Genomic DNA, 25,691 nt, shown 5'->3' with positions numbered 1-25,691 from the left:
GTCAGTAAGTCCTGAGTTTAATAGTTTGTTACATGAGTGCAGTTTTGGCAAAAACCAAAGTGCTGTACAATGGAGTTTAGTGCTAATGATGAGTTTAAAAATCTGACATTACCTTTCATCCTTCCACGACTTTGTATAACTATATGACAGCTTCTTGACTGTCCTGAGCAGTCCTGGGTTCTAGTTTGATTGATTGATTGATTGATTGATTGATTGATTGATTGATTGATTTTTATTCTGCTGCTGTAATTTCCAATGCAAAGTGAACCCTGCTGAGACCTTCACAGACAGGCTTACACATGGCAAGTTAAATCCAAATAAAGCTCTAGACTGTTGGCTTTAACATAAACTGAGCATTGTTTAAAAGCTTAAGATAGTATGAGCATGTTTCCTATGTGTCATGATTAGTCCCTCCCAGCTTTTCCATGTTTTCCCTGTCTTGTGTTATTTTAGTTCCATGCCATAGTTTCATTTTCGCCACCCCTCGTTTAATTGCTTACACGTCCTTTGTTTTTACCTTGTTAAGTTCATGTATTTAAACCCTGTCATGTTCCCTGTGTCTTGGCTGTTCATTGTGGCTGTTTACTTCATTGCATTTATATGGTTCTTTGAATCCGTACGTTTAGTGTATGTTTTTGAAAGCCCGTCTCTGTATACCTGTAAGTTTGTACTCCGTGTATCCTAGCCTTCGCGTTTCTTAGCCCTGAGTTTTCCCTAGTGTTTGTCATAGCCTGCTTTCCTTGTTTGGCTTTGTGTACTTGTGTGTTTGTTTCATCATGCATCCTCATGTTGGCTCTATGACCCTGGACTGCTACAACAACTCTGATTTTGGATTTGCCCATAATAAATCTCGCTCTTCTCCGCACATGTGTCTGACTCCGAACCACTTCACGTTACACTGTCAGCATGTCTTTACTCCAAAATCCAAAATCTTGTTTATATAACATTAAACATGACTTGATCTGACTGCAGAGGGTCCCCTTGACACTGATTTAGTGCTTTGGAACTCCTGTGCAAGAGTAGGCATATATCTATACACAGTTGGAGAGTACAGCAACAGCATTTGTGGGCATATACAATGGCAATTTTTACAATTTTCATTCTAATCTTTCAAAGACGGTTTCCAAATGCATAACCCCTACAGTTAGATTTACAAAGTGCAAGACAAGGCTCAACGTGTGTCTGCAAACTCATCTCAAACAGCTGCTTGGTAAGGATGGCATTTTTCTTTTCAACTGATACAAACCCAGTACATAATCACCTAAAGAGAAGGTGTTGTCAAAGTCTATCATAATCATCTTTCAAGCTGATCATCCTTATTTGCACCTAAAAACTAAAACAACTTCTCCTACTTTGAAATGATGTAACCGAACAAAGTTTCCACAGAATAAATTGCTCTGTAAAAACTGGTATAAAAATCTCTACTGTATGGAAATCCTAATAATCTAGGAGAATTACTTTTTTAATGCAAAAAAAGATTCTTATAATCCTTCCCAGGCAATTATTATTGGATTATAATGTTAATATCTTCAAATATTTGTATGTAATCTATTTGTCAGAAGGAGAGATTAGATGAGGTGGTAGGAGGCATAAATGGGAAGAGCAGACATGGAAACTGTGTTGTAGTTTATTCTAAAATCTAAGATTTTCTATACACTTGTGAAAAAAGTCCCCATTAAAAAAATAATGAAAATATATAACCATATATATATGAAATGGTTCTGAATCCCTGTCTAAGGCCTCTGCCATGCAGTACAACAGTGCCTGAAAACAGACATCTACTACTTTAGTCAACTTATGTAAATTAAGGCTGCAGATCATTACTTGCAAGGAGATTCCTTTTACCAGTTTAATTTCACATTATTACAGGCTTTATATCCCTCTGATGATGATGACAACAAAGACATCTGCATTACATTTTTAGAATGCAAAGAGAGAGCTTGCAAATCCTTTTTAAAACCATATGCAGGACACCCGATCAGGCCCTTGTCTAATAAACAATACCCAAGCCAGAATTAAAACTGCAGAGGGGATTTAAAGAAAATGGTACACAAATGGCATCCACAGTTAATTTTGCCTTGAAAGGTCATAGAATTGATCTGACAAGGAACCATATTTGCATCTTGATATTTAACGTAATAAGAAATAAAATGATATTTGAGAAAGCTCAGGGTGGGGAAAGTATAATTATTAAGTACTGATGTGAGCACTTTATATGTCTTTGTTGGAGTCATGTGGAGTCAGACACATTATGCTGTTTTCCCAGCATAGACATGTCATATACTCATCAGTTAATTACCAGGTTCAGTTGGTATATTTGAGAAGGAGCATCACCAAACAATGCTTTTCCCACAAGAGCAATCTTGCTATAAAGACACTTTTAGATTCCCCTTCACCTTTTTTTGTCTAGACAAAGTGTTTGTGTTTCTTTTGACATAGAAGTGTTTTCTACAATATCTTTTAAACATTCGTTCTCTCTTTCTTTCTCTTGCCCCCTGTACCTTGCCTCTGCCTAGCTCCCAGCCAATTAAGGCAAGCTATGTCAGGGGATATGACATGTCTGCTTACCAGTACCACAACAAAATGTATTCTTCAGATCCTTCTACACCACGATCTCTGTGACAGGAGGCCACATTGTTCATGTGTTTGCCCATTTTAGTTGGTACTGTTATTAATCATTAATTTTGTTTATTAGGTTTAGTTAATAAAGAATTTCAGCAGCACTTTACTGAAGGACCATTTTTTTACACAGCAGCTTTTCATGGCAGTGTTACAACAGTACATATGATAGAGCATCCACCTTTTTTAAGTCCTCACTTTTGTTCAGTTTTATTTAGCCTCACTTAGCAAGCTGTGCCATATCATCACCATTATGTCACCCTGACATGCCAAAAAAAAAACCCATAAAATCTATTGTCATTACATGTTGTTATTTCACCCGACAGTGTCAAACAACTTCCCAATGTCACCAAAAATCTGTATCACTTCACAGTGATGTCAATTTGACATCAACGTTGACAAAATATGACAGCTTTTATGACAGCTGAAACTTGTTGGAATAAGTATTTATATGTATGTTTGAGTCAGTTGTCATGAAAGACTAATGTAGGTGTCAGGTAGCCTTCTATACAGTGTCCTTCAGTAAAGTCTTACCAGAATTTCTTGTAGGTTCTAATTTTAAAGGCTGCCTAGGTCAAACTTTAATATTTAAAATTGAGCACATGGTCACCCTACATACATCTGCAGGTAAGGCGCTGAGGTTCGTGCATAGAATAAGTAAATAAAATGAAATTCAGGATTTCAGTATTAAATTGAGTTTGGTGTGGCTGGTATTACTGAAGAAGTTTCCACTGACTCTTGTCTTGAATTTAGAAAACAGTGTCCTATGACGCAGTGTTCTTTGCATCTCTAAATGTTTCTCAGCATTTGCAATAAACAAATAGAGCAAATCCAAACAAAAGGGCACACTGTCAAATCCTGGGAGAGAGCACATCCTTTAACATAAATTCCCTAATGACCACATTAAAAAACCCAGGGGCTTTTGGAAAATTTAAATCACATTCGGGACAAAAGCTGTCACCAGCCAGAAGGCAACAATAAACAAAGTGGATGATCTTATTAAGCAAAGATAGGCTTCACAGGCGAATCATGTACCCGTTTTGAATCAGTGGCACACATCATGGCTGGGGACACATTGAGTTGGTTTAATGAGGTTATGAATCCTGGTTCCAGCTGGGCCAAAGGCACTATTACACACCCTGTATTCCCCCCCCCCCCCCCCACCCCCACATTGTGCTCATGAGTCCTGGAGTGAATGCCTATATTTCTCCACATCCGGCAGCATTTTGCTAATCCCTACAGCTGGGCGGCTGTTTCTCTCCGGGGACCCTATCATCTTCTCTCTGCTGTCTCCTCTCACTTTCCCTCCATCCATCTATCCTTTTTTTTTTTTTTTTTTTTTTTTTTGCTTTTCTGAATCATTTTTGAGCACTATCAAAAATATAGAGAAAATTGTGGTAGGGGCAGGAGTTGGATGGGAATGTGATAATAGTGAAAGAGATAGAGATAGACTAATGGTCCAGACAAGGCAGAAAAGGTGGCAACAAATAACAAACTGTGACTTGTTTCATGAGTTTTCATCAATAAAGTTAGGAAAGGAGGGTTGGTTTTAGTGAGGAGTTGGTTCAGAAAGCTGCTGGCTCCAGGCAGTTGTCGGACCCCTGATGGCATGTGTGATAGTCTGGAGATGAACTGATAGAGCATCTAGGCAGATCGAGCTGAAGCTCAATATCCTGGCAGAAGTCTGGTGGATGGTATGTCTCTGGAGACTATAGTTTAAGAGTGTGGTCAAACACATTGATGCAGCAGGTGGTTAGGAAGCAAGCAGTGTTTTAGGATGGGAGGCTGATTACAAAGGTCAATGCTGAGGGTGAACTACAGAACTACAGACAATGGTTGTCTGAAAGGTAAAGATAGGATAGAAGTGCTCAACCTCAGCCAAATATACTCAGCAGAAAGTTAAAAATGCCAGAATCTGAAGTTAATAATAAGCAGTAAGGACTCCGATGCCCTCAGGTGCAGATGCCCTCACCAAGCTGATTCTGTGCCTAAACAGCACTGGATCATTCTTTCATATCACCACACCATTTGCAGTTTACTGTGTCTTTCCAAATACATCACCCAGGCTCTTGACTAGCAGTGGAGATGAGTGCTGAGGAAGGACACTACAAGCCTCGAGGAAATGCAAAGTAATCTCTTTGTGGTACGGACATTTTGAAGAGCTAGTTATAAATGGGTGTATGTTATCATGCTAGAAGGTTTTTGAATAAATTGCTGATCTTCTTTTATGAATCACCTACTCTTTTTCCAGTTTCAAAAGAAGAGCACTTGAAGACTAGCAGAGGACCAGCAGCATAACTAAGTGAATCAAGCTCTAGTATATGAGCCTTACACACTTATCAAAAGGTCTGGAGGCAGACAAAGCTAGACTGAGGCAGGTCCAGAGAGCATACAGGTGAATGCGAGTGATGGGCTTTCTTACAATGCGTAGGACCCGGACTTCCTCACCTGCACCTTCCCCATTCTGTTAGAGAGAAAAAAAATACTAAAAATGTCTCAGAGAGGAGCTGCATTTTGTAATGCATTTGAGTTAGGCTTCTCTAATATCAAGAGGCAACCTTAGGTCTCTTTAAATGTTTTAAAGAGGTATTCTACCAAAATTGCATAATATATATCATAGTAATGCAAATAAATGTGCTTCTTCAACATAATAGTATCCCATGCTTCAAACTAATAGCCTACAATCATTTTGCCATTTTCCTGGTGAAATCCACCCTCTGACACCCCCTAGATGAATTCCTGTGTAATGGTAAAAGAGCACCCTGTAAAGTGGTTCTTTGTTGACTTGATGAGTTTTAGTACACAGAGACACGGTAGAACATAAGCAGTGATCTTGAAATAGTCGATATTCCTGTCTGTCTGTAAATTCTCTCTCTGAGCAGCTGACCTGCTGTGACTGTTCACTTGACCTCCTACATAATAATAACTCCAGTGCTGAACCAACACCTACAGTGTTGAAATTACAGCAGTCATATAACTCAGCTGTTCGTTAAAAACTAGGGATTTTGTTACGTAGAGCAATGGGCACATTATGATATTTCAATAGAAGCCACCTTTATAAATTTTTTGTAGTCTAGCACCACCATTGACTATAAAAATCCAAGTGGATGAATTCACTACAACTCAAACAATAGCATACCACTAATTTCACAATATGAAAATAGGAAAATCATATTTAACCTCTTTAACTATACTTATCTACAATTAATGCATCACGTATAGACTGATGTTGAATGAAAATCCAGGAAAATGCTGTGAAGTTTATATAGAATAAAGTTAGTTTAGCAGTGTTATTGATCAAAAGATCTTTAGACTAGGCTACCGCAAACATATTAAACAAAACCTTGTGTTCCTTAAGTCAGGAAGTTAAGACTTTTTGAGAGAATTTCAGTGATTTTAAATATTAATATTAAATATTAAATTTAATTAATGTAATATAGTACATGTGGGGTATCTTCCAAAATATCATAGACTTCTCTGTAAAAGGAAACAAGAAAAGGTGTTATTTGTAGTCCATTCCAGTAGACAGGCTCTTACTCAGTAACTTGGCATCTGTAGGCAGGTCAGTCAGTGCAAAGGAAAGGAGAATGAAACCTCATTTACCCCTGTACTTCTAATCTTTAGTAAGCATGAGCAGGTGTAAATTCTGAAGGAATACAGTAGATTTTTTAGGATTATCTGGTGTCTCAGAGGCAGATGCTCAAGAAGAGACTGCGATCAATGGTGAGAGGAGGAAATGAGCAGTAGGAACAGGAGAGATTGAACGGTGGGGCAAGAGGGAGAAAGACAGAGGGAGCTTGACACAGGGTTAAACAATTAAGTCTGCCATGTTAAACAGTAAAACTGGCACAGATCCAGCCTGGCCCATTTAGTCACCTGTCTCAACCTGCCAAAGAGGGCCTATAAGCACTCTTGTCCACAAGCTCCCAATCACAGACATTTGTCTGGGTAATGGAGAAAACACACAAAGCCAAGCATGTACAAGGCCAGGACCGGGAGTTGGGGGATGGTGTGCTCAGATCAGCTCTACGGGCTGGAGTCGGTAGGACAGAAAGAAGATGATGTGCCGCTGAACAGAGCCGGCTATTAAATGGCTATTAACAGTAGAAATAATAATACCACTTAAATTACCACTCAAATATACCACTCAAATTCATGTTTCCTTTCAATCTTCAGGCACACGTTCACTGAAATGAAATTAACACTGCGGCCGAAAAGAAGAGGTTCATTAAAGGTGCATATATTATAACCAGTATAGTTAAAAATAGAGTATACAATATGTACTGTATTACCCAGTATAACCAATATAGTTTAAAAATATTTTTATTTAAAGGTCAATGCTATTTGGAGAATTGCAATGAGGATATTAATTCAATAAAATCATATAAATAAAAAAAGATTTTAAGCTTTAATGCATCTTGTGACATGTTGGGTGCAGCGATTTTTCAGTACATCCTATATTCCTTAGCAAACATCTTCAAAAACATGCACTCTCTTTCCATGTTGCGGTCTTATCATATCATTTCATGTTCCATGTAACCCACTCTCTCAGTCCAACTCAGCACTGATAAAACAGGCCATGCTCTGACAAGCCAGTCCATGCAGATGGCCCAGTAAAGTGTGAAGCAGAATACACTATTTCTTCCTAATGTGGAGGGGGGCATCTTTACTATGGAGACATAACTTAAAATGAGAGTGACTATATGGCGTACATGGAAAGCCTGTCTTCATACCTTCAAAAGGCCAGTTGTATATCTTAATATCTTAAGATTATTGAAGTATTGTACATTGGACTCATAATGCAGTAGAAAGCAGCATATATTCAATTAAATGTGATAAACCTTACTACCTGAATGAGTAATATCAGGAAGATGTTTTACTGGATTGCTAATGTTGCAATAACAAAAAACAATGTGGGACTGCAGTATCAAGACAGCCAAATTAAAAAGAGCTAACATGGTACAGCAGTAAATGAAGATTATGACTGCCAAAGCTGGTATTCACCATCCCATGGTACACAGTACTGCAAGATACCACAGAATTCACAGTGTTGTTCAGTGGTAACTTAATGCTGAGACTGATGCATAGTATCCTGTTACATATTCAAATGTCTTGAAGAGTTTACTGGGCCATCCCAGGGTTAAGCTCCTTTTGCTAAGAATACCTTGGGGAATCAATTTAGGATTAAGGACTTCAGAAAAGTGAAGTACTGAAGAGAGTGTGACAAGTTTTGTCCTTTAGGTCATGAATGTTGTGCCTAGACAGCTACTTTTCATGCCGCTAATCACACACACCACTCTTCAGTCCTGCCAAATAGATTTTATCCTTTTCCTTCATCAATATATTGTATTTTAACTACAACTTTTGGCCTAAATTCTGCAAAGATATTTTTATTTGTATTGGAATTGGCAAATTTGATTGAATTTCAGATCATTTCAAGCATTGTCTATAATTCACCTATTTACATATTCCAGGGCTGGAATAAAATGAATCATTGGTAGATTGCGCATCTTTCTAAGATCAAATTTTAGAACTTATATAAAAAAAAATTTAACCCTCTTCAAAAGCGACATTACTGACTAAAGTATACATAACTAAAAAAACTCCTAAATACTATATGTAATTGATATCAGAAGATATAAACAGAAGATGAAAGAGTTTGTATTTGTAGTTGGTTAAAACTTTCCTACAAAGACTATACTTGAGAGCCACCCTGACTGTTTTCATGAGAGTGTACACTGGAATAAACACTCAAACCCTTACAAACATACAACCACCAACCCACACACATACAATACTTAATATTTCTTTGCAATTAGTATTCCTATTCAGTGGAATAGTTTCCATATTTTTTACGTACTTCAGAACTTTTTGAAGCACTATGTGACATTAACATAACTTTAGAAATGGCCCTTAACGGGTAAAGCAGGCCTAGGACTAGAGGCAGATTGGAGAAGATTAATGGGTGTTAATAATGAGATGCAACACTCCTCCACCATTATGTGATCCAAATAAAGATTGCATGACTAAGGAATAAGTGATCGATCACCACAACAACCACAAAAATGAGTGCCGTTGTGAGCCTCAAAAGACCGTTGGCTTTTGGCCAGATTTTGTACACAGAAAAATAGCTGGGGTCTGCATACTGTCACCAGGACCTGGGTTAGAACCCTGAAGATGGCACGGCCATCCGGGGCTACTTGGCTCTATTCTCTGGGAAGGAAGGAAAGTTTTGTTCTTCTCCTCTGCCAATCAAATGGCAGTGCTGGCCAACCCTGGTCATTTGCCAGGTCACACACTGTGAACTGGGCAGCCAGCACTCTCTTCCAAGCACATTACAGAGTTGTGTGAGTAGCAATTTGAAAAGATGCAGTGGCTGGATTCCTGTGTCTCAGAAGAAACTATGCATTCACCTTCATTCACCTGTTGGAGGTGTATCATATACAACACTTAGGTAGTAGGTGAAATTAACTAAAGCTAAACAGCCAGGTTTACTTCAGTTTCAAAATTCAGTTTTGCTAATGCAAAACAAGCAAGTTGTCTAGCCTGTCTGCTGCCCTGATAGAGAATTACATACTTATTCAAACCTTGTGACTTCTTTTTTAATTTTGAAATATTTTGTAGGTGATTTTGCTTCTATTAATTCAGTGGAAGCTAAGACCAACATGACCAACAATATTTTTATGATGAATTAGTCTTTTGAAAAAACAGCATCATAATGGCAATGCAGAAATCCAAAACAGTGCTAGTGACAAAATAGTGCCACATGGAAGAAACAGAATTTCTTCATAAGTAAAATATATATTTCCTTCATTTGTTCAGAGGCAGATGAAATGTCTGTGTTTAATGAGACTCAAAATTCTAAATCAAATTTATTATAATTTGTGTCCGTCTATACAAATGATATGCATGTGCATTCACTCAAACACTTATGCATGCATATGCACATACACACTTATAGAAAGTACTCAGTGTATGACTCCTAAACGTAACCTAACCCTGTGACTCCTAAACCTAACTCTGTGACTCCTAAACCTAACCCTATCCTTGATGTCATATTTTTAGCTCTTTACTTTTTTTTTTTTTTTTTTAACCCCTCTTCTTCTTTTGCTATGCTTGCTAGATGGGGACAAGCTAAATGTCATCACAATACTGGAATTTCTCTATAATGTTACCCATAATGAGACTAGTACAGATATACACACATACATGCATCAACAGACACACACACACACAGAAAAAGAGACAGAGAAAATATACATTTCTTACACTCCTGCACAAGATATAGAAGCATTTTTGAAAACATAGTTGAGCAGAGGTAAATGCTGAATATGTTTTTTCAGGGTGGAACTTCGGAACATTGGCAGATTTGACCTTGTCCACTTGATGAAAGGGAAAATGGCCTGTGGGCAAACACTGGCTGTGTAGATCACGACATTGCAGTAAGAGTTGTCAGAACTGACAGTCGACAGAGCGCGCGTCTGGTTGTTGTCTTGTCAAACCGTCCCTTGTGTTGCAGTGCCAAGAGTGCAGTTTGGTTACTACAACAACAGATCCATCATCTGACGAACAGCTTGAAACATGAAAGCATCTTCCTTCTCTTTTTTATCACCAGCATACACACTGGAAATAAACAGAATTTTTTTCCTTTCTTCTATGGTATTCTCACTGTCCAAGTGAACCTTATCTATTTATACTCTACACACATATTTAGCTCCTATGTTGTGTAGGTTTGGTATGATTATGTAAAAACATGAAACCATATTCAGCAGTCACCTTATAAAGTCCTAGATAAACCGAAAACATTATAAGAATTTATTAACTTTCATGTAAAGCCTCACTTGTAGTGCACAAACTTTTACAGTTTTCCAAAAGATCTTAAGTGTAATTCTTATAGAAATTTATGCCCCCCCCTTCACTCTACCACTTAAATATGGCATTCTCTAAGTCAGTCCTCAAGTCAGAAATGTATTAGTGATCACAACACATAGAGTCTGCAAGCAATACCATCCACACACATCACTCATTGCAAGGCACTCCAGTCTGTCATGTATTCACAAAACGGGACAACACGAGATCTGTGTCATAAGAACCGTGTTTACCTACCGGCACTGTTGTGTGCAGCACGGGAGCAATGTGCAGTCTAACAAGCAAAGTGGAGAGGCAGGCCAGCACCCCTCTCTCCAGGAGGAGGAAGAAAGGATCAGGCTAGAGAAGAGCACTGCTGCTTCCTGTTTGAGCTTCCCACCCAGTGTGCATTACAGGTGGCAGCTGCAACTCAGTGGGACCATGGGTAATGAGGCAGTGCCGAGAACAGCTTCTAAACCTAAAAGCTCTTTCTCTATCATACATACACACTCACACCTCACCTCCCATCATATTATATATATATATATATATATATATATATATATATATATATATATATATATATATATATATATATATATATATTTCGGACTTAAGGGAGATCTTCCTTCTTACTATGTTACAAAAGATGAAGATCAGTATAAGAAGCTATGGAAATGTGACTTAGCTTATCCGTTATCTTGTTGTGTATGTTATCAGATTGTTTTGGTTTTTTTTTGGTCTTTACTGACCAAATTCAGGTAGAAGGAAACATTTTTATAGAAAACATTTTTATTAGAGAAGTCAAATATTAAAATGTATTGTTTAAGCTATGATGTTAATATAAATCTAAATTATTCATATTGAGGAACGTTTGTCAGGAGATCATCCTAAACGCTTCCATTATGTCACTCTGGTGACATATTAGTCATAAACCTGTTACATTCAGGTTTCATTGAACTGACTCAACACAATAGGTGTCACGGAACGCTCGCCTCCCCCGAGTCACGTGGTTTGGCCCGCCACGTGCAGTGGGAGGGCTGTTTTGTTTGTAACCACACCTGCACACACCTGCACCTTGTTTGTCTCAATGTATATAAACCCGTGTTAAAGTGTGCAGGGTGTTGGTTATTGTCGGCGTAATGTCTGAATGTAATGTGTTTATGTTAGATGTATTCTTGTGTATCGTGTTTGTTTAACGTCAATCATTTCATTTCCATATTTATCGTTTGTAATAACATGAGTGCCGCTGTCGTTTATGTTAAAAAATGTTCATCCCAGTCGGTGGAGTCTGTGTGTTATGCCACTCGGGCCACCACACATTACAATAGGTCTTGGAAGTTAACAGATTTTTGGGGGTGTGTGCATTGACCAATGAGTTATTGTACAGGTAGCTTATTACAAGTACCATTAAACTTTATTAATAATATAGCAAATATCCAAGTATTAATAATGTGACAAATACAGTGTTTTTGTATAGTGTTGCATTAATTTGGAATTTTAAAAAACATTCAGGGTTTCAAAATGGGTGTTCCAATGAGTTGGAATTTCTAATTCAGTGTTCAGTCACTCAGAATATTCAGTCCAGATCTATTTGGGCATATAGAGAGTCCACAGAAATTTAACATAAGTTTAGTAGCTCTATTAGTATCAACCGGCTGTGTGTGTGTGTGTGTGTGTGTGTGTGTGTGTGTGTGTGTGTGTGTGTGTGTGTGTATGTGTGTGTGTGTTAGAGAGTGTGTGCGAGTCATCCCTGCCATCTTCACTGAGCTGCTATTCTTTTTATCTCTACTACAAGGATGTAAGCAGCAATCATCCAACCATTTGTGAGTGTAATACCTCTTCCTTTTTTGCTAGCCTAATATCAAAGGTAGATGTGAAGCTTTTGATGATTATATGCCTGAACGTATGCATGGAAGTGAGACAAGGGCATGGAAGCACAGGGATTTGGTTACTGAAAGCAGCATGCAGGCACATTTGTGAGTCACTTCTTTTGAGAGAAAGCCATGAATGAATTTAATGAGTAGGAAGCAGGCAGGAGGTAACAGAATGATGGGTGTGAGGACACTTCCATTACAGAGGTCAGCCAGCATAGCCTACAGTGTAGCCTACCCTCCATGGTAAGAACTGTTGTGGTTCTCCAACCCCTATTCCGGTTTTTGCGTTTTGCCTGTCGACCCCTACCTTGAAGGCTGCATAATGAATGAGCTGAAACAGGTGTGTTACTGCAGGGAAAGTACATACATAAGCATTGACTGAGATCTCCGGGACTGGAACGCATCATCTTATACAGGACACCCTCAGTTCTTTAAAGGCTGATCTCCAGCAGGACTGCAGAGAAGCTTTTAAGGGGTTATAGTGAGAAAGGATGAATGGGAAGCAGCAGGCCATGAAAGCTTGCAGTTAGCATACACTGAAATGACTTGGACCAGCAGCTCCACTAAGCAGCTCCTCTTTCTGTCAGCCAAGCCATAACAATTGGTCATAATGGCATCTGGAACTTGCAATTCTCTACCACTTAAAGGACTAAAATTTGCTGCAAAACATGTTTCATCTCCACTCTGGTGCACTCAGCCTTTAGCCGGAATATGTACTGTTCCCATGTATTCTGCAAATTGAGGTTACTCTGTTCCTATATGGTTAAACTGGACATAGAGCAGAAAAAAGAAAGGTAGAAGACCTGACATTTCACTATTTACACTATGGAAGCGGGATATTTGGCATAAGTGGCAAAACATCAAATATGGTGTGTGTGTGTGTCTGTGTGTGTGTCTGTGTGTGTGTGCATGCACAGATGAGTGAATGCACAGATGAGGAATGTACTGCAGTCAGTGTGTTAAGTGTGTGTGTGTGTGTGTGTGTGTGTGTGTGTGTGTGTGTGTGTGTGTGTGTGTGTGTGTGTGTGTGTGTGTGTGTGTATGGATGAGTGAACAGGTATCTGAGACTGCAGAGGACTGCATGCATGTGCGCGTGTCTGGGTATGTGCTTCTCAGAGTACAGCACCTAAGAGGGTGTATATGTAATGGTTATGTCCTGCTGTTACAGGTGTCAGAACATTGGCTGCATGCTTATTATCTAGCTCTTTGTGCACTCAAGTCAACTACACAGCCTAAGGACTAAGGCAGTGCTGGGCTGGGCTAATTATGTATCACCTCAATTCAGAATTTGCAGTATACTTCCTTTTATTTAAGATCCATGAGAATCAGGTCTGCTCCAGTGTTATTATTATAAGGAACTTACCAGTTTTGGGCTCCACAGAGAAGTACGGCTGCCCATGTATGATGCTGTACACAACTCTGGCACTGTGGCCATATGTGGGGTCATCTGCATCCGTTGCTGCCACTTGGACCACCATGGTGCCTTGGAGAAGGAACAAGAAGAAGAAAACTCAATGCTGGAGAGCAGGATGGTGGGACCGCCCACACGGCTGAGGCGAGAGTGAGGCTGGAGTGCACAATTGGATGGAGCAGTGCCCACTTCAGCTGCTGCCAGTCCAGGGCAGGCATGTGCCCAGCCTAACCTCTCTGTGGGGGGGTGTTTGTTTACTAGTGCAAGGTTATTTGTGTTTAGCCCGATTGCACAGACGTTGCATTACGGCACACATTTTAAGCTGACGCCTGGTTTCTAACGCTGACAGAGGTAAAATTAGCAATGATAGAGAACATAAATGTATCCTTGGAGGAACAAGATGGTGCTTCCTCCTGCCGGCGGGCAGTAACTTCACTGGGTTGCCCTCAGCCTGATGAAAAGCCCCTTTATGTTTGCATATTTCATGTTGACAGCTACACTGAGCGACTAGCTTTTCCACCACATCCTGAGAGAGTGGAACATAAATGAGGCGGTTGCTTTAAAAGGGGATGATGTTTTATTTTACAGCAACCTCCTTCCATCCATTCAATAAAAAAGGATCTTCATGCATGGCTTGTATTTTACAGGCTTTCACCAAATGAATTGACCGTGAAAAGAGATGGTGCAAATCCTTCATTTCAGTCATAAAGCGCTACCATTGGGCTGGGCCACCTGCAGATTTGTGGACCTGGAATTATATCCATTTCTAAAAGACCCATCATGAGCTATACTGTATCAATTTTACTAAGCAAACAAGAGCAAAGTGAAACAATGTTTAGCAAAATTTTATGCACCTGATTAAAATGAGCTCCTGGAGTAAGTCTGGCATAATAGGCCATACTGTTTGCTTGAGAAACCTGGCGAGGCCCATAATAAGAATAATATTTAGTTTGCTTTTAACAAACTATGTGTCCTCTGTTAATGTCCGAAACTAAAATCACTGTTTGAGTCAAGTTCAATAGACAAACACTGAAACTGAGATTGGCTGAAAGTAAACTTCTGTAAAGGCAAATGTCAATATTTTGAGTAGATTTATTTGTAGAGCAACTCATAGAAAGCCTTCAAGGATTATTCCAGCAGTTTCAACCTAATCTCTATCTACTGCATTTGTATCTTATGGCTGATAACCACAGACAATAAATTAGACTTGTTTCCCTTGTTTTAGGCTTAGAAAATAATAGAAAACATACTATTCAGAATCACGGTTATAATGGACATATATGTGATATCACAAAACTTTATGCTCTAATAAAAAATGTCTTACACTGAGACAGAAATGAGAATGTCTTACCAAAGCTCTTTTTATGTTTTATCCTACTTTCAAATTCTGAAGTAGCACAGTTAAAGGCACACAGGCTTTGTTAATTTTCCCAAGTTTCTGTGTTATCGATGTGCAATCAGGTGAAACTCATGTTTAAAGTTTAGGCTAGCAATAAAGCTGATTTGTTCCTTGGGAAATGAAATTTACCGACTAACAACATAATTTTAAAATGCTCTTGAATTTTCATGAATTCATGATACTGGTCTTCAAAAATATGTGTTTCACATAAATGTGAATAAAATGTTAGTTTCTGTTCCAACAACTTCCCTTTGGATTCCACTATAGATTCCATCACTGCCCTTTGGTTTCTGTTAACTACCAAGTGCAGGGAAGCATGTTCATATGCTACAGATGCAGTATGTGGAGAGTAAGCTAAAAATTTTTAAAAACCTTAACATTTTATAGGGTCAATCTATTGGAGAGTGAAATATGTTGAACGTTCTATGTACAAATCCTAATTCTTCCCTGCCCAAACATACCTGATTGATCCTATGAAGGGATGGTCAATTAAGTGACATGCTAGATCAGATGTGCAGAGCAAGTCTGACTTAAGTACCCCTTGTGGAGTCAAAAGTACCCATTGTGGAGTCTATTTATATTCTACACAGTATGGCCAACTGTTCTCATGGGTTAAAAAAGTTTAAAAAGCATATATATATATATATATATATATATATATATATATATATATATATATGAAGATTACAGTAACCTATATGTATTTCTCACTATCAGCAAGTGCAGCTGTCCCCCAAGTCACGGTTTTTCCTCTCTTTCTGTCTTTATTTTTTTTATTTGTTTATTTGTCCATCTTCATTCCCATGACTGATCAAACTTCCCTATTTTCATTTATTTTCTGCACACAAGGAAACAGACTCTGAAGTGTGGTCATCAGTCCTGCATTCAGAAGGGCAACTGTCAGCTGACAGTAATGAAAAATAAATATACCCTAACTAATTCTGGGATATGACATGTTTTTTAAAAAAACCTCCTGCAAATAAGAGCTAAAATTTGACTGTTGTGGACAAGAAATCTCATTTCTGAAAAGTATAGGCAAGGGGGTGAATAATCATGCAGGATCAGTGATTTTATATCAATCAATTCCTGGGTAAATATCTTCTCAGTCACAGTTGTGTTAGTGTGGTGTTGTTATTTACATCTTTTGAAAACAATGTGGCAAAGCATGTTATACAGTATGGGCTGATTGGGTTTCCTAGTTTTGAAAGTTCTCCATAGGCCATTCTCAGTGCCAACTGATTCATTTCACCTGCAGTCTACTCCCATCCTAAGCTCTGACCCTCATGGCATATGTTTACCATCTCAATACAATTTTTTCTCAATTTTTAAACCACTGAAAACCCAATGCTCTTGTGCTATGCATCTCAAAATTTGGGACAAATGGAAATAATAAATGACATCTATAATTTAGACAAACTAAATGATGTGATATTTGTAGCCTAAATCCACTTGTGACTACTGAATTTTCACCATCCCTAACACTCCTTTGTTCCAACATCAGCTATCACTACTGCTTAGATAGGACATGTCATGTTTTAAAAGCTTTAAATCTTCAGTGCATTGATCACTAAGCTCACTCCTGGAGAGCTTCTGCCCTGCAGAGTTTAGTTCCAACCCTAAAACACCAAGCTTTATCATTTTATTTACTGGTTTCAAAAATCCTTGATTGTCGAGATCAGATGTAATAGATGGGAGATGAAAACTGCAGGAAGATGGAAGGTCAGGAGGGAGCTTGTGACCACAGAATAAAGGAACCACTTATGAATGGCATCTTTAAAAGTTAATTGGACAAAAGTATTTTTACCAAATGAAACGTACTTTCATGTCTGATATGTAGCATTTGTAGAGATAGGGCAAATTAATCATGTTTCATAAATTTATTAAAATGTTTAATTTGTATTTTCAAAGAGACCAGATTCTTTGCATGCTGTGCATTAATATTTTGCATTCATGCAAACTATTGAGTTATTTGCATTATATAAGAGCCATTTCATACCATACTGCATTTTTTATGAATTAAACATAAATATTTGTTATTTTTTAATCTTTCAAGAACAATAAGACCTATAATAAATAAAACCCATGTTCCATAATTTTCTTTTTTCCTCTTTCCTATTAAAGTGATTGCATTCAAGAGGTTTCACACCTGCTACCCTTTACTCTGAATAATTGTGGATTATTGTTGAGAAATGAGGTAATGGGTTTGTGTAATTACTCTGTCAGAAATCAGTGATAAATCTGAAACAATGAAAATCTCTAATAAATTCTAGATCTTTTTCATATATTCCTCCAGACTTACACTGTGGCTTTGCTACACACTAATCTAGATCTTTTTCATATATTCCTCCAGACTTACACTGTGGCTTTGCTACACACTAAAAACCATCTCTCTGAAGTCTTCTACATTTTCTGTAAATACATCAGTTAAAACCAATTTAACCCTGATAATGATACTGAAAACCCCACAGCACATTCAGTGGAGCTCCTTAATTTCCCCCAAAGGTCTGTAATTAAATGCTCCATTCTGTCCTCAGTCAGTGGATACATGAGTTACCCAAAAGCAATGGTAGCTGAAGAGCATCTTGGTGGAGATTGATTTAAAGATGCTGACCTTGCATTGTCACTGTAGTCTCCTGACTGTGATTGGTCCTTTGTCAATCTTGCCCTCAGTCCCTAACTGAGCAAGATCCTGCCACAACTGGATGACAAAGTCCAGCAGACCCCTCTCGTCTCTGGCAATGAATGCTTGATGAAGATAAAAGTCTTCAGTGATCCTCAGGCCAGAAGGTCTTTGTGTGTATGGGCTAGTGCTGCACCTAATTACTATAATTAATTAAATTCATGATTTTCTCTTAATTGAAGCCATTCATCACCACACCACAGGGGCCATTAATGATTTAAATGCATCCATAAAGGAGATATCATTGAGAAGAAAGCCTTGGCAACTTTCTTGTACTTTATTGCACTGTGGTAAATTGCCACAGTGCCAATATTTACATGGATGCCTCTTTCACACAGAATCCAAACTGAAAGCGAGAACATGTATGTGTATGCATAAGAACAGCGCAGGACATAAAGCATGCTGCTTTGCTTAACATATTACTCACTCTAGTTTTACCTATCTCTCCATCTATCTTTGCTTTAATCTGTCCTAATGTGATGGAAAGTTCGCAGACTCTTGTCTGGCTTAATCCAGAGCTTATTTGCAAATGGGCGGCAGGCCCCCTGTAGATGGATGCTGGATAATCAGAATAAGTTTCTGCTCTTAAGTCTCACTCTCTGCTAAAGCTCAGTTCTGTTAGTTGTGAAATGAGTCCCTTTTGCCCCAGTTACCTGCTGGAAATCAGGGATGCTTTTTTCACTCTTTGAAGACTGATACTACATACAGGTGCATAAACCTTACAAGTTTTTAGGGATTTTTATCATTATTCATGCCTCTTCTGCTTTAGTACCAGACAGCATATGTCTTCTTTTTTCTTGACTTACCACACCATGGCTGCTCTGAAGTGTAGGGGTCAAACTATGTTTGCAGCTGTCATATCACTTTTCCCAGCTATTCCCAGACACTGTGTGCCACTCCAGGCCTCTTGCACCTTCTTTTGGAAGACTGTCATAAGACTTTAAATGCGGGTTTAATCCATGTTTTCCTGCTCCGACAGGATTCAGGACAGGGTCTCTGGGCAAAGAGAGCTAAGCCCCAGCTTCTGCACTGTGAGTCACACAGAGGTATTCTGTTCTGCATCCCGTTTGATTTGAATAATCTGCCATCTGAGCCTTCACCACTGAGGCAGCTCACTGCTCCAGCATTCATTCTGTGTGAAATTATCTTTCTCTCACACTGTTAAAGGCTTGAGATCCTTGGGAACTCGGGGCTTATTTGTTTATGCTATGCCTGATATAACTGAAATTTCCAGCATTCATTCATTTGTTCATTCATTCATTTATTACTAGGGACCACAATGTAAATAAGTCTTTGGAGTTTATTGTGTTATCCCTGACTGTTTCTTTTTTAAAATATGCATTGCAACTGAAGTGCAGGGACTGCTGTTTTATTTAAAAATATGAAATGGTCTAATACAATCAATCAATCAATCAATTGGGTAATCAATTGATCATATTATCATATTATTATATTATCATATTATAAATCAAATTAATAATATTATAGCAATTTAGTAAGAAAATAGGTCATGATGTATGAACCAATGAACCAGTGAATAGAAGGTAACAAGGCTCAGAGGTTTATGAATATAATATAAATGTTTAGACTATAGATTATATCTGCCAATCCTTAATGTAAATGTCCTCCAATTTCAGTGCCACAAACAATAGTGATAACTGGTTTACTTTTACACCAAAAGCATCATTGTTTTGAAGAATGGAGAACAAAACACAATAAAGTAGAACATAATAGGTTAACAAGCATATGAATTTCCTCAGCTGGCCTGCAGACAATTTAGAGACAATAGAATTTCTGATTATACGTACAGAAATCATTATTGCTACTAGACAGATCCATTCACGATTATTGCTTTGCCCTGACTGTGAGTGACCCAACTTTCAGAGCTATCATTAATGTGTGATAGTTATAGATACTAAAGGAAATGGTGCTTAAGAGACAACTCAGTTACGCAAAAATGGCCTGGTGATCTGCAGGCATGAGGAACAGCCTTCAAGAGCTGCAAAGCAGTTTCACAATTATAGAGCTTACAATGTTTTTTGGCAAACTCTCATGGGCTACTTGTCATTTTCCCCACCTATGCAAATGGGCAGACTTTCTCTATGATTAGTTTACACTAATGATTAGTTTCCCAAATGCTGGCTTTTTGGTGTTTATATTTATATACTAAGAGGTGTTTTATAGTTTCTTTGTAAAAAAGTAAATTATTGCAAACAATTAGAAATGGAAGTTTAAGTGAGTATGTACCACTGGTCTTCTAAAGAGTCATGGTTAAGCACCTCATCCAGAAACCACTTTCCAAATACTCATCAACACCTATCTGAAGATGTCTGATTATAAATACACCTGAAGACAGTTTTAGATTAGCATACTTATTACTTCTCTGGTGCTGTGCTGGAACCCCACAGCACAAAAGTCAATATCTTGGCACCAAAGACAGCTACACTTACCCATCTTAAAAAGCAGGCAAGATATCTGATCTATAAGTCTTACAGGGATGCCATATATACTGCTCACAGCACCATTTTTGTGAGATCATTCAGAAATAAAGGTGAAATGTTAACAGTGCTAGTTTAAGTAGTCAGAGTAGTCTGAATAAAATACTTTTGCATGAAGTTCAGTATAAAATTGTGCTCTCTGTCAATCCTATTCTATCTCTCTATCTCCATGCCTTCAGTGAACTTCTGTCTGGTGGCTTTTCGAAGACGGGTGCCGGGATTTTAATAAAGTGTCACTCACCAAGGGGTGACATCTCAGGCACTGCAGCTGTGTATGGTCCATCTGGGAATTTGGGCTCATTGTCGTTGATATCCTGGACCTTGACGATGAACTCAGATTCGTCCTCCACTGGTATGTTTGTCTCTCGGTCAACAGCTTGGGCCCGCAGGGTGTAGTATCCCTGCTCCTCTCGGTCCAAACGCTTGGTGGCATGAATGTCCCCTGTGTTTTCATCAATGGTGAAGATGGAGGATGCCCCCTCTCCCATCAAGACGTACTTCACGTTCCCATCGCCCTTATCCACATCTGAGTGGAGCTAGAACAATGATGTCATAGACAGAGGAAAAGAATGGGATGGGAAGCTTCCATTTCTGCTCATTGCCCTGTTTCATATGTACATTGACCTGTTCTGTTGCCCTGTCCCATCTCCTGAGCTTGATATGACTTTAATGAAAATAACAATTTAGACCCTTAATGGGTTCTTGCTGAGGTTCTTACTGTTTTTTGAAAATTACTGAAATGTGACAAATCCTTTCACTTCTTAAATTATTCATTAGAATGCACAGTGTTTTCTGCAGTTTTAGTCTGTGAGCAGTGCAATGATGTCATGAGATCTCTCTAAGTAGAAGTCATGATAACCCTTATGTGTAAGGAATTGGGTGACTTCTCTGGGGTGTGTCACATTGAGATCCTGGATGTACAGATTCAGGTTGTACCTGTTTTATCAGGGAGCATGTAATTAGATTTATACTGTTTTTCATACTAAAATGTGCATAATTGTAAAATATTATAAAGTATAAACAAAGCTATGAAAGGTATTTTAGGCTTCTTCTAGTATAGTAAACATGTTCAGAACGCTGATCCTACAGAAATGTTTCTTTGTATACTTAGAAAATTATAGGGGATTATAGTTTAGAAGTAATTGAAAGCCTTTGGACAGAACTTTCCACCATACGAAGCTTGAACTGCAAGATTTATATATGTACAATATCTGCTCCATATCAGGCTTGTTCTTGAAAATGCTCTCCATCGCATGCACTGAGCCAGTTCCTTTACTAAGACAACCCTCCTGAAAGTTAGTACCAAATACTGAGGAGCCATTCACTTGGAATCATATTGTTGTGCATGTTTTTTCCCCAAAATAATACAACTAATTCTAAGGGAAAGTCACTAACTACATTAACTAATTATATATTACTTATATAATGTATGTTCCTTAAATCTTCACCCCATTCATACAAATAAATGTATAAAACATTATAATTAATTAAACTTAATATAACAAATTAACAGTATTCTAGCATCTTGCCATTTTAATCAGTATATGATAGACTAATACACAGTTGGACCATACAAAATGTACCAATTTTGTCTAGTGCTGCAGTTGCTTGTCTTGCAGAAATGGAAATGAGCGCATATAATTCAGCTCACAGTCTCCTCGGAGGTGTGCAAGCACCACAGCCAGGGTCTATTTAAGGATACAGTTCTGTTAGCATGGATAAGGGGGTGCAAAGGGGTGAACGAAACTAACAAAAAAAATCTCTTCAAATCAGCGCTGAGCTCAATGTGTAGACAGCCCTGCAGGAGTGATCGTGTTACTTGCTCAACTTCCCAACTGAAGTGACGGACCAAGTTTCAGAGGCTAGCTGTGTCACCAAGCTGTCTCTTGGTACATTATGGAAACTTCAACTTTGACACTTTGACGCTTGAACAAAAACAACAGTATTTTTAGTTGTATACAAGTAATGGACTATACTCTTAAAAATGTTACTAATAGGTCAAAGTTGTAAATGAAGAATGCAACAAAGTGAACACAAAACCTGTCCTCATAACCAAACCACCATTTAAAAAAAAAGAATAAATAAACCATCATTTAAAAAGTGGAAAACTTTTTAAAAATTATGGAAAAAGATAATTAACAACAATAATTGTTTTAAATGTATATAATAAAACAATTGAATGAAATATTTTATTAAAAAAAGCTAATGAGTAGTGAAATAAATCTACCCTCAGTGGGTTATCAAAATATGATATTTATCAGTAGTGGAAAAACAAGGAAAAGTGTGACATTTTAATTAATGTGTGGTAGATGTTGAACATGTTACACCTGAATGCTCAGTAAATATGTGTACATATAATAGAAACATAACACATAATACATTTTTTGCTTGTGTATATAACCTTTTTCTGCTCTGTTTTATTGAACAGTGTTTTCAAGAGCCCTGCAAATGCAAAGACTGTGGTTAAATGTTTTTTTGTTTGTTTGTTTCCTTTTCTTCTTCTGGGGCGGGGACACACACATATCTATTTTTAAAAGAGCCCTATATATTTTCAGTTGTATTTCTCAGTCCCTAAGAGTGGAGCAGTTTTTCCAATATCCAGCGAGCTCTGCATACAGTTTTGAGCCAAGTGAAAATACAAAGTTCATACCCAGAAGCATGCTGAACAAGACCAGCAACAGTCTGCCCAGCTCAGTGCCACAGTATTACTCAACAAAAGCCTTTAAAACAAATACTTGTGGAACATTTCTCTCTGCACTTTGATTATATGAGAGAAATGTGACTTTCACCAAGCTGAAACATGGACCTTGAAAAAGAAAGGTCTTTATTTGTTGTTGTTGTTGTTGTTGTTGTTCATTAAGAATTGTGATGCCTTCTGAAGTGAAAACTGAGTTTATTTAAACCAGCATTTAAGATTTAATTACTATAAAAAATATCTGAATCAATAAATTGGTTGGTTTTTATTGTAATTTGGGATTTTTTTTTTTTTTATTTAGGACATAAAAAAATGTCATTTCCATTTATAGCCACACACTCAGCCCAGTCATATTTTGTGAACACAAGTTTGATCTTTACTGATCAACAGAAAAATAAAACCTGAAAGTAAAGAAAGACACAATTTTTTGAAACCAGTGTTCCTCAGAACAGCAGGATACCTCTAAATTGTTTTGTTTGTTTGGCTGGTGTGTTTTTTTTATTTTTTGGCTTGTAAAATCATACAGTACAAATATCCGTATCTCATGTTATCCATCGGTTGCCAGTACAGGCTATAATACACATTTATTCTAGAGTGAAAGCACCAGTATCTTATTTACTCCTTTTGTAAATTACATTTCAGTTGATTGTTACTCAGTCTGCCCTCTCAAATACACCTGACCCAGATCATCATATAATTACCAGTTTTAGTACGTAGTACTACACTGTGCTGTACTCTAACTCTCTTGATCAGACCCTTTAAATGTACCATACAGATTTCTCTACTATCATGTTGCTAGCCATGTGACAAAGACATTGTTAGACTCTTGAGAGTCAAAGACGTCTGAGCAGAATACAGAATTGTCAGAGAACACAAATCTTAAATTACTCAAGGGATGCTCATGATCAATATTGAACAGAAGGGGACCCAAGACACTTTGAAAAAAGGAGTGTGAGAGTGTACAAACTTGATATTGCAATTTAACTCATATTTGAAATTGGTGCAAATATCATTTTAAGAAGATTACAACCCCATTTGCCAATAGCCTATTTTTCAAATGCAAAAAGCAGTAGTTGGTGACAGCTCCAGTTTTTTAGCTCCAGTACAGCTTACCGCTGAACAAATGAGAACAGAGTTTCGTTTCTTTAGCCATGTGGTTCAACAAAATGACAGTTCCTTATCATGATTCATTAGATCAAAATGAGTATTGGAGCCATTATTTCAGACCCAGAATACAGAATCTATGTATATTGTTATAACAATGCAATGCAATTTTACATTATGGTCCTGCTAGATAGGGCCTCGGAATATGTATGAAACGATATGAAGGGCTGCAGCTCAAAAGAAAAACGTGGAATATGCCTTATATTTATTCATACTACAACAGGTATAAAGTAGAAAAAGAGGGTGTGTGAGAGAGAAACTGAGATAGATATTAGGGGAGGATATAGTACTACACATGGTAAAGAAGAATACATCAGTTGTTCTCTCTCTCTCGCCCTCTCTCTCTCTTACACACACAAATTTTCTACCTCTGCTGTTCTGACTTTTAATTTCTTCATCCAATCCAAAGTAGGCTTCTCACTCTCTGACTGGTCTTTTAAAGAACAGATATCACAGACTGAATGAAACGACAGTGTGGAAATGGAGAGATGAAGAGATGTGTATAATGATCAGCTATCACTCTATCTATCTCCCCAGTGAGAAAGCCAGAGGCCCACAGCTCCAAAGGGGCTTCCCTTACCTGGAGATGGAGAGGCACTTATACACATAGTAGACAGACAGACAGACACACACACACACAGCAGAAAGTCTTTAATCCACACAACCAACATCTCAAACCTCAAAGTTGTAACCAAAGTTGTTGTAACCAGAGATCCCTGCTAAGCATATACCCCTTTGGTAACTATTTATATTTGTAATGGTACATCCAAAACAAACACATAACTATGATTGTATTTATGACCAAACTTCCTTTAAGCATAGGCTCACTAGGCACCATACAAAGCTAGGAGTACTGTCCCTTTTTAAAGACACGCCCACTAAATAGTACATGCAGCAGCTGCAGTGCTTATAGGGCATCTTTAAATAGCCTGCATTTGTACAGCAATAGAGTGGCATTCTTGGGTTTTAATATGCTGTTGGTGTGGTGGGTTCTTCACTTTAAGGTATGCTGCTGGTGTGTTTTCTCTGTATTGTCATGTCAAATGCAGAGTGGCTTTTAAATGGTTTTAAGATGGATACAAATGTTTGTAGTTCTAAATGTGTCCTGAGTTTAAGTCTTGGTCTTATGATTGGAAAATTACATTTAGAGCATATATATATATTCAAGTTTCAAGTTTGGTTTATTTGTCACATACATAGTCATACACAGTATAACTCGCAGTGAAATGGTTTTATATATATATATATATATATATATATATATATATATATATATATATATATATATATATATATAGTAGATTATATAGTATTTAGATTCCATGTTGTCTCTTGAAGCATTGACCATAGCATCCTACTAAGTAGTAGGATCTATGGACTCCAGGCGACAACCATGTAGCTGCTGGTGCTATTGTTCTCATTTTATTTAGGTTTATTTCTCATATTTTATTTCATGGTACATCTATTGCTAGATGATGAGTCATTTAGCAGACCTACACT

The 25,691-nt window shown here is 37.8% G+C and overlaps 1 protein-coding gene across 1 annotated transcript in view; it reads right to left on the bottom strand.

The window, feature by feature from the left end:
* Window positions 1–25,691, bottom strand: part of LOC113582408 (cadherin-7-like) — a 70,179-nt gene that overhangs the window by 26,782 nt on the left and 17,706 nt on the right. Inside the window, exon 2 of the mRNA XM_035526360.1 lies at window positions 20,574–20,868. Within this exon, the coding sequence (XP_035382253.1) occupies window positions 20,574–20,820 (247 nt within the window). The 5' untranslated portion in view covers window positions 20,821–20,868. The remainder of the gene's footprint in view (window positions 1–20,573; window positions 20,869–25,691) is intronic.

Source organism: Electrophorus electricus, chromosome 5 (assembly GCF_013358815.1).
Source record: "Electrophorus electricus isolate fEleEle1 chromosome 5, fEleEle1.pri, whole genome shotgun sequence".
NCBI lineage: Eukaryota > Metazoa > Chordata > Actinopteri > Gymnotiformes > Gymnotidae > Electrophorus > Electrophorus electricus.
Note: the sequence above shows the minus strand (reverse complement) of the source record. Positions and strands in the feature narration are given on the sequence as shown.